General features: G+C 38.2%; 1 protein-coding gene and 1 long non-coding RNA gene across 2 annotated transcripts in view; both read left to right on the forward strand.

Annotated features, from left to right (window-relative positions):
* Positions 1-2,353: 2,353 nt before the first annotated feature.
* On the forward strand, positions 2,354-4,171 carry LOC141292920 (uncharacterized). The gene is made up of 2 exons (XR_012340600.1): positions 2,354-2,707; positions 3,085-4,171. It is a non-coding gene; the product is annotated as an uncharacterized lncRNA (long non-coding RNA).
* Positions 4,172-26,754: 22,583 nt separating this feature from the next.
* The window catches only part of sfswap (splicing factor SWAP), a 116,052-nt gene continuing 115,139 nt past the window's right edge, over positions 26,755-27,667 (forward strand). The window contains exon 1 of the mRNA XM_073824021.1: positions 26,755-27,091. Coding sequence (XP_073680122.1) covers positions 26,898-27,091 — 194 coding nt within the window. The 5' untranslated portion in view covers positions 26,755-26,897. The remainder of the gene's footprint in view (positions 27,092-27,667) is intronic.

Raw genomic sequence — 27,667 nt, forward strand, 5'->3', positions numbered from 1 at the left:
TGAAACAAAATAAAAATATGTTCAATCCAACCTTTAAACTACATTCCAATCAAAATCAGTCATAGTCAAGCATTTACAGTATTATTTCCATATACGTTAAGTAAAGAGATGAAAATGAAGGGGGGAAACGAATATAAACGAAAATAAAAAATATATAGGCCTACAATAATAGGCTAATTATAATAATTAATAATAATTATAATAATGATGACGATAATAATCATACAGATACGGAAAAAAAGACGATCAGTTAAAGAAGGAATGTCATGTAGGCCTATTTTATGGTGTGACGATAAAAGATTTCCAAATGAAACTACGTGAATAATTCACTCTTCACTGAAACACTATTTGTCTATTAATTAGACTAAATAAAATACAGTATATGTTAAATTCAGCCTTTGAACTGTAAAAATCCCAGTCATAGAACCTACATTCAGAACGTTAAGGAGATCGAAATGAAGGGGAAATTAACGAATATAAACGAATAATAAAAAAATATTACGGAAAGAGGAGGATCAGTTAATGGACAAGACTCTGAGATGCATAAAATGTTTCCTGTAGGACTATTTTATTTGATGTACTTTATCTAATATTTATTCATGATAAACTTTTTAATAATAGGTCTATATAGTCTACATCGCACACAGACAGCAGTGGCATATACAGCTTCGCCCATTGTTAATATAATAATTTAATATTGTATTAATTTCTGTAACAATTAATATAATAATTTCTTAATTAAAAATAAAATATTAATAAACCTATCTCTGATAGGCTAATCCTGGGTTACTATGGTCACGCAGGTTTGTTTATGTATTAAACTCGTGGCCTCGAGAAATGCATGTTGTTTCCTCAACATAAGAAGTCGTGGCCACGAGAAATGGATCTCGTTCACTGATCTATAATAGAGAACTGGATTGCTCATGACGTCATAAAAGTGAAGCCACCGCGCCGCCATATTAGTATTCCCTAGTATTCGCATACATTCTATTGAATGAATAGGAAACTATACGATAACAAGTCAGTGTTTTTATACCTGAAGTCTCACTGTACATTTTCACAATGCAAACGTCCCAAGCATATAAACGGTTAATGTTGGGAATTCCCTCTGCTTATTAAAAATGTACGTTCATATCCTGCATTACAGTCGCATACATCAGATAAACAAACATCATACAATCTCAGTACAGTTATTCACGGTTTATGTCATTTTGTTGTTTATATTCGTACAGTAGACTAACTGCATGTTTCAACAATATTTAACAGTAACGTTATTCATTTTGAAGCAGGTAATGATTTGTTCGTTAAATTAATAATTAATTCAACATACACAGCATTTTACTCAGATGGAATCGGTAATGTTAGTAAATCATTACAGAATTTACTTATCTGAAGAGTCTGAAATAGATGTTGCTCAATCAGGCACATTAAAAATACACACCATGACTCGGAGAACACCGCTGACTACAAATGGTACGGACTTAAAGACAAGCTTTATTTCAAAAATTTGAATTTCAATATAACGAGCAATGTAGTAACAGAGACTTGTATTGTTATTGGTATTGTATTATTTACTGTATAATCGAATCAATTTCAGATACTAATACCAGATATATGGTACTGTGTATTATTTCCTGTATAATTAGGTAACGTTACATGAAGAAATATATTTTGTGTTGGATCAGTTACCTGTTTCTGCAAGTGCGCAGCTGACACGCCCACCAAAACGATTTCAATATATCACTTATCCAGCCCGAAAAGACCATAAACATTCCAGAAAACATCTTAAGTAAAAATTAATTTACATACACATATCCTAAAAACTAATCCTGTGTGAAAGATACGCTTCAAATCGGGTGATTTTAGGTCAGAAATTTACATGTGACTCAATGGCGCTCTCTGCAGGTAGGGAATAGTAAGATGGCGGATCGAACACTTCCGGTGGCTTCACTGCCTAACGGCAGTTTAGAACGCAATGAGCAATCCAGTCATTATATAGATCAGTGATCTCGTTCCCTTATCATCGCATCTTGTGGCCACGACATAAGGATGTCCTTACCTCGACAAAATGATCTCGTGGCCACGACATAATATGACGTTCCCACGAGTTAATATGACGTTCCCACGAATTTATATCTCGTGGCCACGACATAATATCACGTTCCCACGAGTTTATATGTCGTGGCCACGACAAACATAAGTGAACCGAAGGTGTCCCCTGGCGGGCACCGTACAAAACAATGCATTCTGGTAAGATCATTTGTCCGACTTTGATCGGCGCTGCAGCCGCCTTTCGATCACGTGTGCCATCAAAGTACCGTGAGAGCAAAACGAGAGCAGTCGCAGACATAGATATATATAGAATGACTAGATGTGTTATGTCGAGGTCTAGAGCGTCCGCACAGGTCGGCCATCTTACCACAGGCTGGCTTTCTGGCGTAATCAGTCGACCCTGAGGTAAACGGAGGTAAAATAGGTGACCTGCACAAACGTTAATACTCTTATCTCACTGCAATCTTGATGGATTTACAAACTGTTTGTTTTCTTACAAACATTATTAACGTGGTTATAATTCTGGATGCTTGAAGATGTTGAAATCGCAGCTTTTCTCCTCAAAAAACAAAACAAAAAACGACTTAATCATGCAGTTTAGTTGTGTAACGTTATCACGGCTAGCTAACTGTTGGTATCCTGAGGTAAAGTTAAGGTGAGTGATCTGCACAATTGTTAATAACATTACTTTTTAACTCGCTGAAATCTTGACAGATTTACAAACTGTTTGTTTTCTTACGAACGTTATTACCGTGGTTATAATTCTGGATGCTTGAACATGTTGAAATTGCAGCTTTTCTCCTCAAAAAATTTACCTTATCGTGCAGTTTAGTTGTGTATTACGGCTAGCTAGGCTACAAGCTACCCAGTAATTTGGGGCGAGGGAGAATTACGCTTTCTTTTCAATATAATACACACATTATAAACATGATTTAACTGAATTTACACAGCTGAATTACTTAAGTTATAGTAATGCTAACCCACTCTATTTCTTCCCCTCTTAACCTCACTTGTGAGGTAAACCTTTTCCAGTCATCAGCCATCCTTGTTTTTGATGTCCCACTGGCCCTCATCGCACCTGAAGTCCCAACCCAACGACTATCCTACCATCTCTTGTTGCTGTCCCCTTGTCCAGACTTCCTGGCCTGCACAGCCTAGCGACCCACAGCCTGCCAACCTATTCACTTGTCACTTCATCATCACTTATCAGGCCCAGCCAGATGAGGAACGGAACCAGCACCACTTGGACACCTTAGTTACTTTGCTAAATTTAAAATGATAATGTTTAAAAAAAAAAAAAAAAAAACTGAAAAAACCGCATATGCTGGTTAGGTATGTTTTGGTGCTGGGATGCTGGTTTAAGCTGGTTTATGCTGGTCCTTTGCTGGTCCTTGACCAGCAACATGAGCAGTTTAAACCTAAACCAGCATCCCAGCACCAAAACATACCTAACCAGCATATGCTGTTTTTTCAGCAGGGCTAACACCTCTGTCCAAACATTGATTTTAATAAATCTTCAAAAATCTTTGAAAAGTGCCTTTATAATGTTTAAAAAAAAACTGGTTTACTACCATTTCATGTGTAAACATATTTTTTTTTTTAAACAATTTGAAATATGGACTTTAGTTCTTTGTGCTGTGTCATAAGCCTTTTTCACAAAAATCGGAAATTACCTCAGCACAGAGTTAAGTCAGTTTCGCTACAGGTCTGCGCCTATTATATTAATATGCTCTTGTCTCAAATAATGCCTTTTACCTTTTCTGTTTTCCAAGTTGTTGTTATATAATCAACAAAGAAACAACATTTTTACTTGTTTGTGATTTATATGGTCACTCGGACCGCTGACTCCTCAATATAATATGAGTGCCAGCTATAGTTTCTATATTCCTAAACTCATACAGCAATGTAATCCAGATCCAAATGGAATAAAGCCATTAATTGGAGTATTGTCTTGTTTAGTATTATATTATTTTATTATGTATATCCCTGGGCACATTATGCAACGTACATTTACACCATAAAATGAATAATGCAAAGCAAGTAGAAAATACAATATTACTTTAATAATGATAATAACAACATTAATAATCGCATTAATAAAAAAAAATAAAAAAACTGATGTGAAGACTCATAATGCACAGCCAGCACCAAATAGACAGAACGGCAAAACTCAAAACTGTACTGTATTATAAGTGCTATCATTCATAATTAAATAAACATAGTATTTGTGATGACCAGAAGCGGACACAAAGTTTTTGAAAAAATGTTTGCTATTTTTTGAGTAAAACCCCGGTATATATATCATAGTATCATACTATCTATTTTGTAAAAATAGACTTAGATTCCCGAATTTACATATGTTAAGTAAGGCGGCTGCTGTCATCGGAGAAACTTTTACCCTGCGAGCACCAATCCTGAAGCCAGAAACACGGAAGTGTGAAAAAGGCTAATTGTCATCACTGTACAAGGTGGGGATTTCAACATGCAGCGTTTCTTGATGTATATTAAGGGAAATCTTGTAGGCTTAGTCTACCTATTCTAGAACAATATTCTAATTTTTAGAACATAAGATAATTATTAAAAAGTATTCAGTGTCATAATTACATATTTGACGTTTATAATAAATCAAACCATTTGAAAATCCAATAAAAATTGAGCACGTTATGGCTATTTAAAAATGACATGTTTTACTATCAACACAATATATTGGGTGAGCGAGCAGCCTGTGGTAAGATGGCCGCCATATGCGGACGTTCGACTCCGTTGGCCAGCAACGCAGACGAGACATCTAGTCATTATATATATCTATGGTCGCAGAGGTCAGGCGCTGCAGCTGCTTAAAATCGGCTGCGAAAGCCTTGATGACGACACACTTTATTCTCATTGGTCAGATTATGTGAAGACAAGACGACGTGTGCTGCCTGTTTTTTCTTAAAAAAATTCCTGTATGTAATCAATCTTTATATCGAATATCTGATATTCAAACAAAACAATAATGATGAAAATGAAGATTAGGCGATATGGTAAATATATTCTTATTGTATAAGAGTTAAAGTTTGAAAAAAAAAAAAAAAAACTGGTCAACCAGAGGCCGTTTTTAATGGATGTTGTGAGAGGCTTCACTACACTGAATAAACTGCTAATAAAAATTGAAAAATGTCCTATAGCTTACTACAAAACCAAGATGCAAATACTAAACGTCATATTGCATTACATTAAAGTAACTCACATACTTGATATGATCAACAAAAAAGCAAAACGATTATAGCCTATAGAATAAATGATAAGGTAACTTTTTTCTTTTATTTATTTATCTTATGTAGTTTCATTTCTTCTTTTTCTTTATTCCTTTTTTTTTTTGTATGTTTGGAATACAGTTTCATCCTCTATAAGTGTCCGACTTGACTACCGTCTCTTTACTCCTCCCCCGACTGCAAGCGGCTGCTCTCGCCAGCCGGCGGCAGGCTAGTGTAGTGCATCTCGAACGCACCTATTTACTTTAAAGGGAATTTGCTGTTTTATACTGGGTGATATACAGTAAAAAACTGTAGAAATTACAGAAATGTCTAACAGTGCTGCTAAGGATTGCTGATCCTGGATCAGTGAAAGTGACGCCACTGCTACTAAACCACGTAACTCCATTGGCTCCTTAGTCAGTCAAACCTCATTATTCCTCTCGCCTCTCTTGTGAATGAAGTGCGGCACACACTTTGGAGAATCTCAGCTTGTTTGTAGTCTGAAGGTAAATAAAGAACTGTTGATTAAATAAGTACAGCATTTTCTTTACTCAAGAAACACTATATTTATAAAGGCTAATGTTTTTTGTATTTGAGGAGGGGAGAAGATCGTCTTCGTCTAGCATTTGTTGTCGAGTCACAGCCAAATAACTTTTAAGAAGCGCTAGTCCATAAACCTGAAAGTAGTAAACTACTTTTGCCATGTTGCTGTAGCTTAACTTGTTACATTTCCCATTGCTGTAGCTTTAGTCTAGTGAAGCTTCATTTAATGAAGAGTAACTGTTAGCATGCCCAACACTATTAACCTATTAACTTTTTTAAGCAACTTTTTTGAACAACAATCAACAAAGATTAACTTAATAAAAGCATAAAGTGAAAATCATGTTGTACACTGAAGCATAAATGAATGCTTTTTTTTAATGTTCAGCAGCTTTCCATTTAATTTCATCACTAGATTTTTATACAAAAAGTATTGTAGTAGTGTTGATGATGGTTTACAAGATACATTTCAAATTTCAACCTCATTCTAAAAAAAAAAAAAAAACTTAAATCCATAAATTTCTAGTTCACAAATCAAATAAGAACATTTGTGTCAATGAGCATGTGAAGAAGACACACATACAATTCATAAAAATGTAAGAATTTAGCAAAAATACAAAAACAGAAGTATTTTTCAGTGGTCGACTGCTGGACCCACTCACCCCACACAATTTTTACATAAACAAGATCAAGATTTAAAATAAGTAAAAAGGTTCCATACCTGAGAGTAATGCCAGCAAAAGCATCGTTCTGGAGGAAAATGATGCCTGTTTTACTTTAATAGATAAATTATTCATGTGTTACAAAAAATAATAATTAAGCACCAGTTTTGTCAGCTGTTGTTTACATTATGATTTCAAGCAAGACGAGTCCCCTATTTTGCTCACCAGTTTATGTTCGGCGCTTTATATTTATTGCAAAATGTGGGTGTGACTTTTTTATTTTTAAGATCACAATAACTGTTGGCTCGCCTAACAACCGCCTAGCTACCACCTAACTACCAGTATTTGTTTAGCAGAAATGTACAAAATATAGATTGGATCTGTATCAATAAACTTGTTAGACTATAGTAAAAGCATAAAGTAAGAGACATGCTGTAAATACATTTCTTTCAAAATAAATTGTTTTTTTAACGTTAAGCAAGGTGTCTTCTACCATTCTACAGTACAATAAATAAATACATAAAATAAATACTAAATAAATACTAATAATAATACAGATTATGTCCAAGGAGGAATTTGAGTAGCATATGTCTGTGTATCATGGTTATGTGTCTAAATAATGAAAGAAATATAATAGACTGGCTTGAATGTAGACTATGTTTGCACAGCTTTAGTGAAAGAAAGCATCCAAAAATATAATCAGATAGTTTCAGAATGTGAACTTTTTATCTGAATTTAGTGGCAACATTTATCTAACCTACTAAAATGGACCAGCATTTACAGTTTCTGTCATAAATCATTATTTGCAGTACCAGACTGGATTCAGAATACCCGAATCATCCATTGTGTATTCCTCACTTTCAGTTTTTAGCTGGTAAAAGCAAACAAAAAAGGGTGTGTTTAAATTCTCTTGCATCTTGTTTGTCTGGTTTTGCATTATGTGAGTAAAGAAAGTTGCTTTCTCTTTTAAAACACATTCAGCCTGATCATGTTAGTATGCTACAATCACTATGCTACAGAATTTAAACACACCCTTTTTGTTTGCATTTACCAGCTAAAAACTGAAAGTGAGGAATACACAATAAAATGGATTATCTCAGTCAAAACACCTGTTTATGTATGACATTTCCCTCATCCACCTAAGTCTAACAGCTTTGTTGCTGCTCTGAAGTAATCATCATCAAACTTTTTTTGTCCTGCATGCATGATAGAACTATAGAAACACAATTGTCCCAGCTCTTAACATTTCAATTCAATTCAAGTTTATTTGTATAGCGCTTTTCACAATACAAATCGTTGCCAAGCAGCTGAACAGAAAATGTAGGTTACTACAATATATTTAGTAGCTTACTAGTGGTGACTACTGTATGTCAAGTTGATGTACATATGGTACATGTACGTTAAAGTCAGTAATGGTGTAATCAAACAAACAATGAACACTATTAATAGTAATGATTATGTGTTGCAATCAAACTTTTAGCAAAATTGTGTAGTGCTGTATGTTGTTTCAGGGCTGGCATCATCAGAGGTCCTCTGAAGGGTTGGCATAATCTCTTCTCAGGTATTCTGAATCCAGACTGAATCTTGTGTAATTCAGAAACAGGGAGACAAATAGAGAAATAATTAGCGTTGCTGCTGTTCCAACAAAGCGAAAATTATGTGTTTAGCCCAAGCTAAAGAAATTACACTACATTATGTGAACTCACAATGAAATGTGTCAAATATAGCCAACGTTTCATATTGTGCTGCATGATCTTTAAGCTTTGTCCAAACAAGTTCACAGGTGTCTTGTTGAGATAAATATAGACTCGTTCAAAAATCAAAACAAGTTAATCTCTACTAACAGCATTTGTGACATGCTTTTGATTGCCACAGACAAATCTTACATATCTATAGCAAACAGAAGTCAAGCACTAACAATGGAAGCGATGCATTGTGGAATGTTTTAAAAATGCAATGCTGTAAAGTTGTGCAAATTATATTTTATAAAAAAAAGTATCCTGAATAAAATTAGACTGATGTCTACAGCATGCAAGATGTCAAATAGACGTCTATTTGATGTCTTTAAGAAGTTTATGATTTGGATTGTATGTTAAACTGACATCTTACAGACATCGGTCAGATATTTGTACACAGCTGGTGCTTTCCAGATCAAGTGATCTTTAACAGACATCTTGCAGACATACATGTGCTATCTGGGGTGTCATTCCGTTTGGATTTGTGTCATTAATTTGTCTAGTCTGCTTGAGTATTTCATTGCTCTATATCTGTTCATTGTGGTCAGGTCCCGTCAATGTGTGTTACAAGCCTTCCCTCTGTGTGGATTTACTAAAGACTGCTTATCTTCATCACTGTTTATTTATTATTTTATAACAACTGTGTTGTTTAATTTTTGTGCTGCGTAAAATTTTGTCTTCCAGTTAAAAGCGTAAATGGATGAAAAAAGAACACCAAAGCTTTTTTGTTGTTGTTGAGATTCTAAACTTTATTGGCACAACATTCATAACATTGAAAAAAAAAAAATCTTCATCTAATATATATTTTTCTGATTTCATTCAGGTAAAAAATTCTCAAATTCATGGTGACACTTAGTACGTTTACATGTCATGACTCTGGGCTGTGTGTTTTCCATTCCCCACCAGGGGTCACTGTCTCCCTTTCTCCCGCACCCCACTCCACCAATTGTGCACACCTGTCTCATCACACACACCTGTCATTCTCTGATCACACAGCTGTCTCCCATCACCTAGCACTATATTAGTCTCCCCTTTCCCACCACTCGTCCTGGTTGCATTGTTTTCTGTTGGTATTGTAGTCTGACGTCTTATAATCTTGTTTCTGTGTTTTACCCTGGCTCAAGACCGTGTTTTCTGTTCTGTTTGATTTGTGTTTTTAGTTTAGTCGTGTGTGCCGTGTTGGCCTTTTGTTCTGTTATTTTCTCTTTTGTTAATAAATTCACCTTCCCTGCATTTTGGACCCTGACCTCATCTCTGATTCGTGACATTACATGGACAACAATATTCAGATTTTAACGCAATTAAGACAATACTCTGATTAAGAAGCAACCATGTAAACTGATATTTTTGATTAATTTAATCCGACTAAAGTCATAATCGGAGTAAACACAAATCGAATTAAGACAGGTGGAGTATTCCTATTTTAGTCACATTATTGAAGAAATGTACACACCTTAATCACACAATTTTCCACCTTGTGCCACTGGCATAAACACCGCAACCCTAGAGACTGATATTGTTGTTTCTCGGGCTTTGTTAGGTCAGAACTCGGAACTTCAATCTAGTACGAGTTCACGGGTGGGAATTCACAGGTTTGACTGCCTTTCCAGTGCACTTTCATGAGTAGAAGTTTGGAAAAACACAGGTAACGGGTTGCCTGGAACGCGGCATAACTCTCTCAGTTGGTCGCAAGTGCATGATTATTTATTTTTTGGAACAACATGGGATTAATCAATGCTCATTGCTGATAAATATTTTGTATGTTATCATAATTTATAGTTTATGGTAACGTAGTTAACATTCAACCCGTTCTTTTTCAATATTTGTATTTTTAATTTTGTGAACGGGATTTCCGCTATTGGAATGTCTTGGGATGCTTTTCACTTTTACTTTCGAATTCATGATCTTGGTTTTGCTTACAGGCTACTCCAATTTTAATATTAAAACAAATACCTAAAAGATGGATTTGTTATTTTTAATTAAACAGCACAACAAGAATAAAACAAAACTATCTTATATAGCATTTATTAACAAAAACTAATAAGACGAGGCATGGACTCCATCACATGCTGTGTTATATGCCGACTAAAAAAAATATTACAGGGCGCGCAAACACTGAGCAAGCAAATTAATTAGGCTAATAAAAATAAAAGAAAGCCTCTAAAGCGTAATGTGAGGTAAACGGCAAAGATAGCAGGGTTTTCAAAATGAAAACAAACAAAAAAGTCAAACTAAACTGGCTTTCGGTGATCGTGCTTGCGTGTGTTATACTTTTTTTTTTTTTTTTCCTTAAAGGAACCGTATGTAAGAAATTTATGTCAGCTAATCATAAAATGGCCCTGACATGTCACTAGACATTAAGAAATCATGTTCATTTCAAATACTTATATCACTGACAACAGTGGTCCGGCCAGGATATTGTCATTTAAAAGTGAGAGTTGCAGCCCTCAACTGATGTTATTGTTGTCATTTTGTGTTTTGGTCTGAGGCTCCACCCTCCAGCTATCTACCAATCACGAAATCAGTAGAGTTTTGTGATCTGGGTTGCCATCTCTGTTACAGCTGCAGCATACGAACGTGTTGGATAAAACATGTATAACGTTACGAAACCTAACAGACCTCGTTATGAATCCGAAATACGTCGTGACAAAGTCCGAAATAAAACAAGGATTTGTATAGGAGATGCCTTTGAAAGATGCAGACGGCTGAAAACGGAGAAGAATTTGAAGATAGACGCCAACGTTGCTAATTTTCTCCTGGACATGTAAGATTTATCTATGTTTGGCTTACTTTGCTTCCGTACACAGTGGATTCTCCGAGGTCGCCCGTGCTAAATGCGTTCATAAAAAGCTTTATATCGCACCACTAGCAGGGTATGAAAACAATCTATGTTCCGACTGAAATGTGGTATTACAGTACATCTTTACGAAATATTTGGCTAATCGCCAACTGTAAATTTTTGCGATACATAATTACTTCGCAAAACATCTCTTGTGAAGCATAAACATAATTAACAGAAGAAAAACTAATTACTGTGTAGGACTCATCACTTGCCATTGGAAGCTCCTTGTAGCAGCCTCAGCCTACTCCTGCAGCTTAGCTGGCAACCTCGAGTCAGGGGGGAGCGGGAGGGGATACACCGTTCTACAGTATTTTGAAAGTGATTGCAGTACCAGTTTTGGCCACAATCCTACATACGGTTCCTTTAAAACTGACTGGCTCTGAAACGCTGACTGTAGAGCAGACGCTTTGGAGCAGAACAGCATGCACTCGCACAAATGCGACCACGGCGAATTTTAACTCACACATTCTCAAAAATGTGTTGATATGTCAGAGCCACTTCAAGCTTTTGTAAAATTAAAACCGAAACATTTAAAAGTCTGTAACAAAGATTAACTGATAGCGTTGCGTGTGGACGTAATGATGTCATTAATCGATCTATGTAGGCTACTATAACATGTAAAACGGAAACATGAAAGGAATATTCTAAAAGCAACTCATGTAAACACCTTAATCATATTATTGTCTTATTCAGAATAAGGTCATAATTAGATTACTGGTGTCCATGTAAACGTCACTTGTAACTAAAACATATGAGCTCATGGGGAGTAACTTTACTGTATGATTGTCTATAACTGTTTTGGTTTCTATAGAAAGTTATATGTATCAGTCAGTAGCATCAAAGTACAATGTATCAAATTCAATGTTTATGATAAAACATGGTGCATGTTCATTACTGAATCTAAATGGGTCACATTGACTGTTGAGTTGCTTACCTATATAGCCTAATCACAAGCTCTTCGATCACTTGCATTCCCGTCACTAATCAATTAAAAAACAGACCAGGTGTCAATACAGGTTAAATATCAAAATGTTTATCTCTGCAGTAGGTCTGAGCTGCAGTCCAAGTCCTGCTGTCATGTACCAAAACGTACTATTCAGAGGCATTGACTCTATCTAGGATAGAACAAAGTTTTAAGAATTGTGATCAGTCAGTACATTTGTTTCTGTCTGCCTCTCCATGTTTTAAATACATCCAATTTAACTGCATCCACCGATGTTTCCATTTATTTATAAAAATTAGCTCAAAATAAAAATAATAATAATAAATTGAAAGTCTTACCATCACAGCAGACAAATGTGTAGTAATATTGGCAATCTATGAGGAAATGCATGTGTTTATTTAAGCTATAAAGTCACCTTAGCAATGGGACTACTCTTCTAGGCAGATCTGTGTAACTTTTATTTTTTGTTTTTCTTTGTTCGAAACAGTCAATTTGGTGTCAATGCTTTAATTTTTATTTGCACGTATGTAAACAAATATGTTGCAAAAATTTGGAATAAGTTTCTTTTGTCTTACAGTTCCTCTTATATGATATAATATGGAAATACCGAGAGCATATAGAACGTGAAATTATTTATGTATGTTTTTTTTTCTGAAGCATTAAAATCTTTATAAATCCTTTATATGTATATTTTATGTACATTTTGAGGCCCGAATCTCAATTGTATACCCTAAAACAAAAACACTTTTCAACAAAATAAAAAGTAAGCAGTGATCATCTTTTAGATATTTCTAAACCATTGAACCACTCCTACTCCTAATGATAAAAACTGTATCAGGTTCAGTCACAACAATGTATGTACTATCACAATTTATCACTGTTTATAATAAGTTTTGTTGTCTTCAGTCATGTTGGGTCACACCATTTATGTTTTGGTATAGACATGATGTCAGTGTGAGCAGGACTTCATTGTACAACTTTTCTGTCATGTCAGATATTGTTTATGTGATTTATTCAGTGATTTAGTAATGTTAAGGTAAGATGGCAGAATCCTTATTTTTTTGTATCAATTTGGTTCCACTATTAAGACTTAAAACCCACAAAATAGCCACAGCTGCCCTTTCAAAGTTAAACACAACATTAAGTGCATTGGTAAGCATAAGAAATAAATATAACTAAAATATTTCACAATCTGTCATTTATTTGGAGATGTCACATTCAAAAATATAACAAGCATATTGTCCTGTACTGTTCATTATATTTTTCCATCAACATTGAAATTCAAACTATGTTCACTTTAAGTATTTTGATATACAAACCCCTTCACCGATTTAATAGGTCTAATATTGGTTTAATAGTTTGTGTTGAATACAACGTAATCAGACTTTAGACATCAACATATTTTTAAGACACTGAAAAAAAAAAAAAAAACCTTCTCCAGGCCTCAAAATCCCCCTCAGACCCCAAAGGCTTAAACAACACATCCCAATATGTTTGAAAAACAAAAAACTGAGATTCATTAATTTGTAAAAGTCAACAGATTATAATATAATTTCATGTTCAAGTAAGTATTGAGCCCACATTTGTATTAGAAAGTGACTGTCCTCCTCCATCAGGGATTGATTTTACGATAGCCTCTCAAATTCATGGTGACATTGCTGGGAAGTCTCATCAGCTCCTCTTGTAACTGAAAATATATGAGCTTTCTAACCAACCTGTGCTGTGCTGGTATGATATTCAGTCTTCCTAAATATATTTAATTGATTTCATACTATTTTTAAAAGTATTTATTGCACTTTGTGTAAACTGATTATGTAGAATCAATCAACTAAATAAAGTATAAAATACAATGTTTATGTAAAAATATGGTAAATTTTCATTACTGGGTTAAACTGACTTTTGAGTTACTTACCTGTTTAATCACAAGCTCTTTAATCTGAGACTCTGATAAATGTCCATGACTTCTAACTTTTACTCGCATTCCCATTACTGAAAAAAAGGGGAGAGGTGTCAGTACACTTATGTACTACATTTTAAAATTTTGTATGAGGTAAATAACAATGTAAAAGATTTTGGAGGTCAAACTGCTAATTTTTATGATATGTTGTTGCACTGAAAAATTCAGTTAGCTCAATAAAGTTATGTAAACTGAATATCATTTGATACTGATTTGGTTCTGGCTGAATCAACTGATTTTTTTTTTAAATACAACGATTGACATAACAGTGTTTGACCTCCAAAATCTTTTACAGTGAATTGTGTATCAAAAACAACAGAAACAAAAATATCTACACAAACATACCATACTCATCTGAATCTGACTCGGTGATTACAGGTTCAGCATAAAAACAAAAAGGCTTGGATTAGTAAACTTATATGAGTTATAAGATTAGTAAACTTAAACTTAAACTCATATCAATTCTGTATGTTACACTTATGATTTAGACTTTCCTTTTTTATTTACATCCACATTTTATTCTGTGTGTGTGGCAACCTGGTGTTTATTCTTTCAAATCTGATTAGAGAAAGTATGTGTTATTTATAAATAAAAATAATGCTTTAGTATGTAAGTACGGGGAGGAATCATGTAGTGACGACGAAGTGATTTGCTCCCAGAATACAAATGTAAAAGATGCAAGTTTCTCTTTAGCCCCGACTCTAATTTAGTGTCCTCTGTCTTTATAAATAACAAGGGAAGACACAACAGTATGTTAGCTCACCACTGTAACAGAAGAAAGGTAATCTGGCAAAGCATCTCTCATCTGTCCACTGGCCAAAGAACTGTAAAGACACAGCTGTGCAGTGTTGAGATCCCCACTCTCCTGGGGAATATAAACCATTATCTGGTTGTGCATAAATGGGAATATTCCATGGCAGCCAATATGTGAAGGAAGAGTTGCTCTGATCTGACCACAGCCTGTTTCTGTACAGACCAATCCATATAGGATAACCATTTGCAACATTACGTATCTGTTGACTCTCTGACACATTCCTCACACTGGCCAGGTCAGTGTATTTCTCTCTGCAGTAGCTCTGAGCTTCAGTCCAGCCTATTGTCTTAGATACAAATACATACTTTTGAGTGGCATTCTCTCTACCTAAGAAAATAAATTGTAGAGAATTTTGGTTAGCTCAAAGAATTTAAGATGATCAATATATGTGTGTATATGCATGAGACTGTTTCTCTCATCACATATACACTGCAAAACTCCACCAGGTCTTATGACCAATGAATAGGATGAAAGGAGTTATTTAAAACATACATTTCAGTCAGGGAAAGTAGTTTAACTCACAGGAAATTGTGTATAATAATCGTCATTAAATATACGCAATTTCCAGTTTCTGATCAGTAACAGTAATAATGATATCGACTGGTTTCTTTGTCCAGCAAATTGTTCAGTGATACCCATTACTCTGACGTTGGCCCGTCGTCACGGCAACGTATTTTTACTAATCAGAACGGAGTTAAAACAATTGAACAGAATAGGGCTTAAGGTAGCAATATGAGATCGAAACAGTTTAAGTGACTTTTGTAATGTAAGCATTCAGCACAGAGAATCATTATATGTGAATATATGGTTGTTTATTAAACTATTCTACTTACAAACGATCGCACATAGACAAACGTACATAAAACACAAATAGACAGAGGATCTGGGGGGAGGTGCGGGTGACGTGTCTTTATGTCCAGAAGGCAAGAGAGTGAGAGAGAGATGAGGGAAGGTTTATAAACCTGTAGGTCGTTCACGCCCACAGTTGGACCTTGTCCAATCCGGTTGATCTGAGTTTTGGAGGGAAGATTGAAAGTCTTTGTCTCTCAAAATGGTGTTTCGCATGTGGAAGCTGATTGGTTGTTTGGCCACAAAACTTTCAAAAGTTCAATAATACATATAAAGCAAGGAGTTATTAAGATGCCACAAACATTAACATTTAGGGAATAATAAATGCTGCTCATAGACACCAAACATGATCTATGTATCTTCTCGTTTGACTGAGTGATTCTAAATGTGAGAGTCTTAGCATGCACAATAATTCACCTATTACGGATTAATGTTTGAGGCCGACATACATAACAGAAACAACAATATAAGAAAAGGTAACACATTGATATGTGTACATTTCTATATAACTGTATGTGGGACTGTATGTCTGAATAAGGAAAGTGTATCTGCGCCAGTGTGTAGATGAGGCACATTAAATCGCTGACACGAGAGTGCAGTTTAATCAGCCTTTAATGGCGAAAACTAACACACACAATGGAGAACAACAAGCCCACACGAAAGCTCCGCCCCAGCCAACCGGGGTCACGAACAACGTCCAGAGTCGCGTCACGGTCCACGTCATACTTCACGTACTGGCGCCACCCATTTTTCCTCATAAACATACTCCGCCTCCTCTGGCACCTGTGGACGTATAGAACGCACAAAAAAAGAAGAAAAAAAGGGGGAGAAACAGAAACGTGACACATGACAACACAAGATGAATCAACAAAACTGTCTGTGTAGGGTCAACAGCACATCAGCCTCATGTAGCCTGACAGAACACGAACGAAAAGCATTAACAGAACTCCCTTAAAGCGAAACAAGGATACGTAGGAAGGCAGTCCATCTAGTGCAGCTCATAATCCCTTAACCTTACGGGAAGTCGACAGAGACGACCTGATCGACGAGGAGCCTGCACCGGAACTGCTGAGAGGGACGCCAACTCACGGCACGGGACCTGGCACGGGGACACGGTCCTATCCTCCGGGCGTTCACTGCAATCGGCCCTGGGGGGTGAAGCAGGTGTCGCAATCGCCAGGGGGATATCAGGTTCGCTTGGGGGGGCGACAAGTGGCACCTCACACTCCTCTTCACTCTCAGACGCCACAGTATTATCGCAAGGACCTGCAACACTTGGGAAAGAGTCAACTTTATAACAATCTGTTAAGCGAACCCTGTACGAAGCACGCCGCAACTGCAAACCCGTAAACTTACGGATGTTGCACCATGTCCCGTCTGAACTAAGCACAAGATATCTGCTTCGAGCCTGTGACTTGTTCCGGTCGCTGTACAAATACACAAGATCGCCAGGGCAAATATCGGGGCAGGTGCAAGCCGACTCAGTGGAGCTTTCGCTTTAACACTGTGGGGGTGGTTAGCGAGACGTTGTGCGTGCTGCAACGCAATCAGTTCCTGGTCATGCACCGGTAACTGTTCTAGGGAGAACTGATCGCGCTGCAACAGCATCTCACGGGCTGACATGCCGCGAGACCGAATGCGGCTATTTAATCGAGCAACTGCTACTGATAACAGCAAGGGGGTGACGACCCCACAATGAGGTTCTAGTCGCAAAATCTCGCCCTGTAGCTCCTGGATGGCCTTTTCGGCCACCGGGTTTTTATTGACATTTTTAGCATTGCCAACCTCAATGGCCAATCTGTATTGAGTAAGCGCTGTGTCCTTGGCCAATGCTGAAAAACCTGGTGCTGGGTCAGTTCTGACTATAGCGAAGGGGCCATCGAGCGGACGAAGACCAATACACAAGCGTACGATACCGTCCAGTAACGACTCCTTCCGCTCGTCATCGATTAACAAAGCCGCTGTGAAAGACGTCACACACTCTCGAACGACTAAAATGAGCTGACGCTCGCGTTTAAGCACATCTGCTGCAAAGGTAGACCCGACTGTCTCAGGTGGGTCGCAGCTGGACTGCTCCACCGCAAACACTGGGGACCTCGCAAGTGCAGCACATTGGTGACATCCCGTACTGGTAAGCTGGATAGCCGAATCCAGGTCCAAAGCATAGAAGTACCGGCCAACAACGAGTTTCAACTGGTGAGCCGAGGGGTGATCTAACCTGATGTGCAATGACATAAGCAACCCATGCAGTACCGACCTCGGAATGACGATGCATTCGGTAATGTTTGACAGCGGAGTGTTACGTCGTACAACTAACAGTCCGTCATTTGCTAAGGTAACAGTGTTCAAATACCGTTTCACATCTTTGACATTGGTAACTCTCTTGGAAGGGCGTGTACCCTGCCGAAGATGTGCGCGTACCCTACGGAGGTCGGGACACTCGGCCTGAATAGACACCCACGTGGCTCTATTGGCAAAGGGCACCTTCTGAGCTCCCCGCAAGATGTCGTCAACGTCAGTACGGCACACGACGGAGACCAAGGATTCACGAACGAAGTTGCACACCTGACACGCAGGACTGTCACATTGTGCAGCATGACGACTGGCATAATCTGAAGGGAGAATAGCAGCCCCAGCAACGTGACGCACAGAGACCTGAAAGCGGCTTGCAGCAGACAAGAAAGTAGTAACACGTGGGCTCGCAGAAAATTCCCCCCTACACAGCTTCTCAAAGGCCTGTACGCATGGTTTACTGTCAGTGAGCACACATGCCTTCTGCGATGACTGTATAATATAAGGGCCAAAATGTTTCAGGGCAGCGGCTATAGCTAGGGCCTCAATCTCGCACGGGAGCCAATTGATCTGATTTTTGCGAAGCTTGGCACTAAAATGTCCGGCAACCAACAGCTTTTCCCCCCTTGTAACGTACAAAGTCGCGCCCAGCCCTGGATCCCTGAGAGCACCATCGGTAACAATCCAGAGCTGATCATCAGGTCGTGGTATTGTCACAGCGCAACTAGTAGATAACGCCTGCTGAGCCCTTTGAAAACACTGGAGAAGCTCATCTGACCACGCTACGGCAGCCGTCGACTCACCACCAGCAACCATGTTGTCAAAGGGGGCGAGGAACGACGCACAACCTTTAAGAACATGAGCAAGAACTTTATACGCACCGATAAAGGACCGAAGACCACTAACGGTCGAAGGGGGGGGGCAAGAGGCCAAAGTTGCAATGCGGTGCGGACTGGCGCGAATAGTACCCTGACTCCAGACCCACCCCAAAATATTGGTCTGGACTGGAGCAACTACAGTCTTACTTGGTGATAAGCACAGATTGCATACCTGGAGGGCCACTAAGACCTGTTGCCACACGACAAGAAGATCCTCAAGGGTATCAGCACCGCAGTACAGGTCGTCAGCAAGTTTGGCAACACAACCCTGTTGGAGGAGGTCGCCGAGTACGCGACAGGTCAACTCCTCTAGCGCGGTTTCTGAGCCGGGCATGCCCATGGCACACCTGGCATACACACGAACTCCTTTAAATGGCGTGACCACTCCGCAGTACTTCATAGAGGACTTGGAAAGTGGAATTTGATAGAATGCCTTGGTGAGGTCAGTCGCAATGATATACCTCCACTGAGCTATCAAACGCAGTGTGGCATCCACACTAGGCATCAGTGACGGTTGGGGTTTGCTGTAACGGCCCACGTCGGCGAATGCTGTAACAAGACGAAACCCCCCGTTAGACTTCTTGACAAGAAATGATGGGTTGACATATTCCACGTCGACATCAATGTCCTCTGGCTTTCGGAAAACGCCAAGTGACTCCAGCGCATCAAACTGAGCCTGCAGTTCCTGCAACTGACCTCTGGAGTACTGCGGAACTCGTCCCTTCCGCTGAGGGGGTTGGACAGGTCCCATGTTTACCCTCGCTTGGAAGGGGCCAGCAGCACCATTATAGCCCCTAAACTGTGGACTAAAGACCTCATCAAATTCCCTATGGACTTTTCGAAATCTGTCTCTAATGTCCATAGTCATAATGCCATCAGGGTCTAATGAGATAAGGTCAGAGAACAGTGTTGTGCTGGGCATACAAGGCCTGCGAGCAGCCGATTGAGAAACTTCCAACTGGACTCGTTCAGTATGGGGTTCTGGTATGTAGGTCATGCGAACACGGCATACATGGTCATGTTTCCTAATGCCCAGTGGTGTGTCAGTTAGATTGGGAATTCTGATTTTACCAGAAACCCCTACAAACAATGATGGAGGGAACCAGTGAGTGCAGTCTTCATGTGGCTCGACAGCGAGCTCCTCGTTGATCTCCGCAAGTTCTGCAGGAAGTGCAAGCTCGACGAAATCCCCAGGCCATATAGTATCTGACGAGGTAGCTCGAAGTACATGAGCTCGCCGAATAGCAATAGCATGCCTGTCTCCATATGTCCGATTAGCGCCATACTCGTATGTATCTGATCCCACACAGACCTGATGCTTCGCGGGGCGAATAGAGATGTCGTTACGTTCCATGAAGGGGATGCCAGCGAGGATGTCCGAATCCAAGTTTTCTACCACGAGTCCATCAAAAAGGAGCATATGTCCATCTCTTTGAAAACGTGTGTGTGTTTCACCAACCACCTTCAATGGCGAGGAGCCATCTGCCTGACGAGCCGACAGCGTGCTGCTGGAGATTTTAAGGCCTAGTTTAGTGGCACATGCTGCTCTTATCATGTTTCCCGTAGCACCACTGTCAATGGTCAGCCTAACAGGAACATGACCGTGAAAAGCCTCAAGGCAGGGTGATTGCATGATGTGAACGCGCTGCACCGCCTTAGGATTGCAGGATACGTTCTCGCCGTCATCCTCGGACTCGCCGCCAGAGACACACGGAGAGCCAGCAACTTGCCGCGCTCTGGCAAAGAAAGCTTTGTCTGGAAGTGGCAGGAAAGGGCACTTACTGAGGAAGTGATTGTCAGGTCTATGAGCCTCTTTACACAGGGGGCAGGACTTCCTAGATCGACCCAATGACGCCAGTTTCTGTCTTGGAGGGTTAGACACAGCCGAGCGCATAGCTCTGGCGTCCTCTGATGACCGTAGCTCATCCAGTAAAGAACCCAGGGCTTGAGATATCTCTGATTTGATGGATGCAAGAGTGCGTGACCGTAACTCTGTGCCATATCTCTGCTTTACAAGCTTAGGCAAATCGCTGTGTATAAGACGAAGCCAAGTCAGGACAATGAAGTTTTCTACCGTGGGGGAAAGCTCCTCATCCTCTGCAACGGCTTCACCTCCGTGTGTAATACCAGAGTCTCTGCGTAATAAATTGTCCTCGACAAAAGCCATTAATCTCTGGTACAAATCCTCTGGTCCCTCATTAGACTCAAGTTTGATAGCAGCAAAGTCAATAAAATGTGCACCAGTTGACTGAAACCCATAATGTAGTCTAATAGTTTGCCATATCTGATCGATGCACGTAGAGTTTTTAACAACGGTATTTCGCGAGATAACAGGGCAGTAGTTAGCGATCTGCCCCAGCATAAGCTCGAGCATGCTGACCTTTTGCTGGCGCGTGCGCCGTTGCGCTGCAGGAACATCGGCGCCGTCATCGGTAAATCCTCTGAAAGGAGATGCCCTCGTCTTCTTTTCCCAGCGAGCGCCGTTAACTAGAAAAGGAGCAAACTCAGTGTCCAAAGATAGCGTGTAGACAAGGTTCTGACGCCAGTTTTCAAATGAGTTCACGGTCTCAACTTTCGTTAAACACCACTGCTTCGGTGCTCTGTGTGTATTCGCCATGGCTAATGACTCGAATTTCGTCAGCGGAGATAATCCACAACGCGGCTCCCTCGCGCGTGTTTATAGAGTGATTAGATCTCACATGAGCTCACCGGAATGTTTGGGGAGTGAATACGATAACGCTGCCACCACGCCAGTGTGTAGATGAGGCACATTAAATCGCTGACACGAGAGTGCAGTTTAATCAGCCTTTAATGGCGAAAACTAACACACACAATGGAGAACAACAAGCCCACACGAAAGCTCCGCCCCAGCCAACCGGGGTCACGAACAACGTCCAGAGTCGCGTCACGGTCCACGTCATACTTCACGTACTGGCGCTGCATTTCTGTAAGAGTCTTATCTTGATGGTGGGGGGATGAGTTGGATAGTGACCAGAGGTCTGGCTCATAGCACTTAGGTGTTAATCATGGAGATAATCGGGGGAGAAGTCATTTAAGGAATATAACTAGTTATTTCATGTCTGATGGGCTCCAGGCACTACATAATAAATAAATAATTTCCATTAGTTTGTTACTTTGTCCCACCATTCATCTTTCAAATGCATACGCCTATATCTACAAAGTAAATATGTTACCATCATAGCAGACAAATGAGTACATATCATCACATAAGGTATCAAACCAGTTTTGTCCACTAACGTAAACACAAACTTCATCCCCAGCATTGTTGTCTGGTTCATGATGCCAGTTTCTGAAATCTCTCTCTCCTTTCTGATAGAAATCATCATCTTCCAGTGACCATCTCCAGCTGTTCACATCATCATACAGTCCAATCCAGGCTGAACCATTGTAACTCCCATTAACTGTGTTAATCAGCCTGTTCATTTCCTCCATGTTATCAATGGTGGCCAGATCAGTGTAATTCTGTCTGCAGTATCTCTGAGCTTCAGTCCAGGTCTTAGACTCATTCACAAAATGATATTGGCGGGGTGATGCTAATGCTGTCAATAGAGGAAACAAGTTTTATTTCTTTTCTGAACATAAACATGAATTTCACCGTATATTTGGTTTGTCTTTGTTTTGCTTAATGACAGCAGCAGTCAAGCTGCATAACCTACTCAAGTATAGGCAAACCTACTGATCATGTTTAATATCATAAAGTTGTATTTATTTATTTGTATTTTTTTAGACTTATGGACTCCATTGTTTGTCTATGTTTTCCTGATGTCACTACATTGAGACAATGTGTAATAGATGTCATGGATTACTATCCAACCAAGCTTTAATGTTAAAGTAGTAGTTCACCCAAAATAAAATCATGTCATTTTCAAAGTCATAAAGTCCTGTATGACTTGCTTTGTTCTGAGAAACTTAAGGGGCTTTCACACCGGAGGGACCTTTTTTAGTCCAAGAACCATTGTCCATTCAATGAAAGTCAGTGGGCACCAAAGCACTTTAGTTATCAACATTCTTCAAAATATCTTCTTTTGTGTTCCACAGAAGAAAGAAATGCATACAGGCTCGAAAAGACAGTAAAGAGAGTAAATATTGACAGAATATTAATTTGGGTGAACTGTTCTGCATGTATAGATCTACTCAACACTGTGACAAAAAAAAGGAAATGCGTAATTGCAGTTTTCATCTGTCCAGTTCCCAGAGTCACTAAATGAGACTGCAGTGCAGGATCCTGGAGTGTCTGGCTGTCCTGTCTTCCAGTTACTGAATGAAGAGTTGCTCTGATCTGACCAAGATCTTGTTCTGTACAGTCCAATCCAAGCATAAAAATAATAAGGAAAATAGCCATTTAATAAAAACTGGATCTTCTGGTTTTCAATTTCATTCCTGATACTGACAAGGTCTGTGTGATGTTCTCTGCAGTAACTCTGAGCTTCAGTCCAGGTTCTGTACTGGTAAATGACAACATAAGTAGCACTGGCATTTTCTCTCCCTGAAATATATTTATATTATATTAGGTTTAGAGAAAGGTTTTGGCAGTTTTGGATTAATTTTGTTCACTTTCTTATGCATTGTAATGAAATGGCTCACCATCATAGCAGAGAGTAACATACATTGTATTAGAGCAGCTTGATGTATACCATATCCCCCTGAATGTATACACACATAGATTTTGTCCTCCAGAATTGTCTAGCCCTTGGTTATTCCAGTTTCTGAAGTCTTTCTCTCCTACCTTGAAGAAATCACTGTCTTCTAGAGTCCATTTCCAACTGTTCAGATCATCATATAGAGTCCAATCCAAACCAAATCAGTGGAATCATCATTCACTGTGTCCAATAACTGGATTGTCTGTTGTTCATTTTCAATGGTGGCCAGATCAGTGTATTTCTCTCTACAGTATTTCTGAGCTTCTGCCCAAGTCTTGGATTCATTCACAAAGAAATATTGACGAGAGACACACAACGTGAAGGTGATGCAACCTGTTGAAAAAGAGAAAAGTTTCCTTAATCATATTATCTCAGCTATTTCCCTATTATAAGATACGGTCACATATGCAGAATGGCGGACTACAGTAAGTAGGCCCTATTCTACAACAGCTGACTCTGACTGACCATTAAAAAAAAATCATACCTCAACATACAAATCTTAAACATGGTAAAAAAAATTATTTAACTAGCAGTGATAACAACTGTAGCAGCATAAATTAAGCCAGTAAAATGTAAAGCAATGACCACTACACTTCAGTGCTCAAGCAAATCAACAAAGCATTTGCAAGCATGTGTGCAGAATATTCTTGTTCAGTTTACACATAATGGCAAACTTTTGCAGTGGTCGAGTTTTGAACATTCTGCTCGCACCCACCACATATATATTTTTTAATTAACTAGAAAGAGGATAAAAATAATTAAAACCGGTTCATACCTGAGAACAATACCAGCGAAAACATAGCTGTGAAGATACAATTATGCCTTGTTATGCCAAATTCTGTTTTATTGTAAATAATGCAAATATTTACACACACAAACCTTAAGCACCAGTTTTGTCAAAATTGGTATTTACCTTTAGATAAGACTTCAAGACTCCTGTCTTGCTCGCCAGTTTATGTTCAAAGCTCTTGTTATATTTATACCAAAATGCAAAATGTGGGTGAGACTATTTTCTTTCACAAAACCTGCAAGGTGGCTTAAATAAGCTACCTGTATGGTTTGTTCAACAGAAATGTACAAAATATGATACAGTCTGTATGTGAACATTACATCAGCAAAAACAAATAAACAGAAATTACAAATCAAAATAACATAACAGAAAGTTCATTTATTTTTTTTACATATCTAACCTGCACCATTGATCAGCCATTACAATTACAGAGTTTTTGTCATGAAATCATTATTATTTGCAATATATATGACCCATAAAGTTTGACTAAAACATTGACCACTTTCTTTTACATTTGTTTTCACCTGGAAATTCTCATCAGATTAATTGTGATAACAAACAGAAATGATTATTGTGGCTGAATGTGTTTTAAAGAAAGATACTAGCTGCCCATACCTACATAAAGCAGAACCAGACAAACAAGGTGCTAGAGAGTTTGAATAAAGCAGTTCACATTTCACTGGCTATTGAAAACTGAAAGTGATATGGCAAATGCTTTTATCAAAAGCAACTTAAATTGCACAAGGTACACTTGCTTTCCCTTTGAATCAAACCCATAATTCTCTACTTTATGTGGTCTACACAATCTAAATATGTTAAGAAAATTGTGAATTGAATTGTAGTTCCTTAAAAATGGATGATGTACGTCTACATTGCCAAGCCTACACTGTAAAAAAATGATACAATGAAAAAGCTGTGACAACTTATGTTTTAAAGTTACTTTAACTCTTTAATATAATACTTTAATATAATTTAAGCAATTTCAACTTTTTGTGGTTATACTAAATTCAACTTGATTTTCGGGTTAATGTTACTGAAATTCGAAGGAGCCCATTTAATACTTAACAATTTAAGTTATAACTTATTGGCACTAACAAAAAAAAATAATTGAAATGTTTCAAATGTTGAAGTATTTTTAATTCATATTTAAAATAAAGTTTACATGATCATAACTAAAAAATGTTTGTTAAAAACTTTTTTTTCTTTAAACTTACTTCAATAAATTGACAGAAAAAATTTGTAAAGTCAAATTAACTTAAATAAAGCAATTCAACATGAGGGAAGATTTAAAGTCATGGGTTGAAATGATTTATGCCTTTAAGTTGAAATAACTTAATAACTCTGTACACTCTCATAGGACTGTGATTTCAGCCCCTTATACCCCAACTTTTAACAGCATGACCCACAATGAAGTGTATCTTTGAAAATGACAAATACAGCCGACATACTGTGCTACATGTTTATCAATCTGTGTTTGGGAAATTGTCCACATTTGTCATTTCTGCTGAGATAAATATAAACTCATTCAAAACTCAAAAGCTACTATAGGGATTTTGTGGTTTCAAAACAAGTTAAGCTCTTCTAACAGCATTTGTTACATGCTTTTGGTTGCCACAGACATATCTGACAAATCTCACATATCAATCAGTCTTAAAAATGCATTATGAAAGGTTTAAACTCACAAATGTGTGTTTTGATAAAGAGCTTCAAAATATCATTCTTCTATGAATGGTGTATTTTTGAGTAAAGTTGTGCAAAACGGATACACACCTTCAGAAAAAAAAGCGATGCAAAAGGAATAAAGTGACATAAAAAAAATAACAGAGGGTTTATTAACAAATACTCATGTGGTTTTGTTTAATGCTTAAATTGGATATTTAATATTGATTTTTAGAAATTAGTTTAGTGCTAGAAATAACAGGTTAAAACTATATTTCAATGTGCCCCAAATAATCTACTGGTAGCAGTTTTACAAATCCTTTACAAAACAAACAGAAAACACAACAACTCATATAAAATTTGGTTTGTGTCCCTGAGTGTGAAGCTTGCTGCCTTTCACTGAGCATATCTTTAAAAAGGAAAAAAAAGTCAATGAAAAAATTGCCAAACCAAAACTGCCCTGTATGCATAAACAAAATATACTCATCACATTATAACGTAAATCACTCAAGAACTATATTTAGCTATTAGTTTTGTTTGATAAATGCCTACTGTCTGGTTCTCTGAACCGTTTCTGTTTTGAGAACAAATTTACATCGTGGGTTAAATCTGCGTCTTTATCTTTATTTTCGCGTTGATGTTTTCGTCTTAAACTGGAATGATATCCATCTGTTCTATCTAATACATACCAAAAATGCTTACGTTTTATACATGCTCACAAATTATAGCCAAATATATTTTTTATTACTAAACTAACTTACAACAGTAGCACTGTGTTCTGCTTAGCGAAACACAAAGTACCGAATCTGCGACTCTGAAACGCAACACTCTTCAACACGCCATGTTTGTTTCAGCAGTGTGTTGATATGTGTTGGAGCAATTGTTAGCCGACATATTTTATTCCACTTTTCCCACCTTTAAAGAAATGGTTATACATTTCTAGAAGTGTCTTGCTTATTTCGCGTGTCCTGCAGATATTATAAGGAATGTATCGGCGCGGGGGAAGCAAGACGGACCATAAAAAAGCTACTAAGGAGCAGAGCGACAGCAGCAAGTATGCGGAGCTGCTGGTGTTCGGCTACGCCTGTAAGCTGTTCCGGGACGATGAGAGGGCCAGCTATCACGATCAGGGCAAACACCTTATCCCATGGATGGGGGACAAGAACATCATGATCGATAGGTCGGTTAAACAAACCTAATGGGAATCATTACTTAACCAACTTAATGTCTTCCAAAGGGACATTGGATGTATTTGTTGTTTTGCAGCACAGGAGGAGCTGATGGCATTGTGTGATGTTTACATGGCCAAACGCGAATAAAAGAAACCTGACATTGACAGATCTAAGATAACTTGCTTGGATTGTGATTATTTGTAAGCTCAATGCACTGACAAATGTTTCAACATAGTTAAAATCAGACTAAGAAGGTTTGCTGGTCTTAGCTGGTTTAAACTAGTTTCTGAGCTTGACAGTGTAAAAAGTGCACAGACCTCTCTAAAACCATCCAGGAGAGCAGCAAACCAGCTTAGGCTGGTTTGAGATGTGTATTTTTTTGGCAGGGTTAGGAGATATCTGAAATCCAAAGCAGAGTCCTTGCTCACTTAGCCCTCACTTTACTTATAACTGTTTATTGTACAGTGTTACAATAAGTGATTATGAGTCTAATGTACTGGTCATGTGAGGCCTCTGCTTCTTAGCACTTTGGGAATTTTCTGTGGTCACATTTGTGTTGCATTTATTCAACTGAACGCAAACCA

This window comes from Garra rufa, chromosome 19 (genome assembly GCF_049309525.1).
Source record: "Garra rufa chromosome 19, GarRuf1.0, whole genome shotgun sequence".
Lineage (NCBI taxonomy): Eukaryota > Metazoa > Chordata > Actinopteri > Cypriniformes > Cyprinidae > Garra > Garra rufa.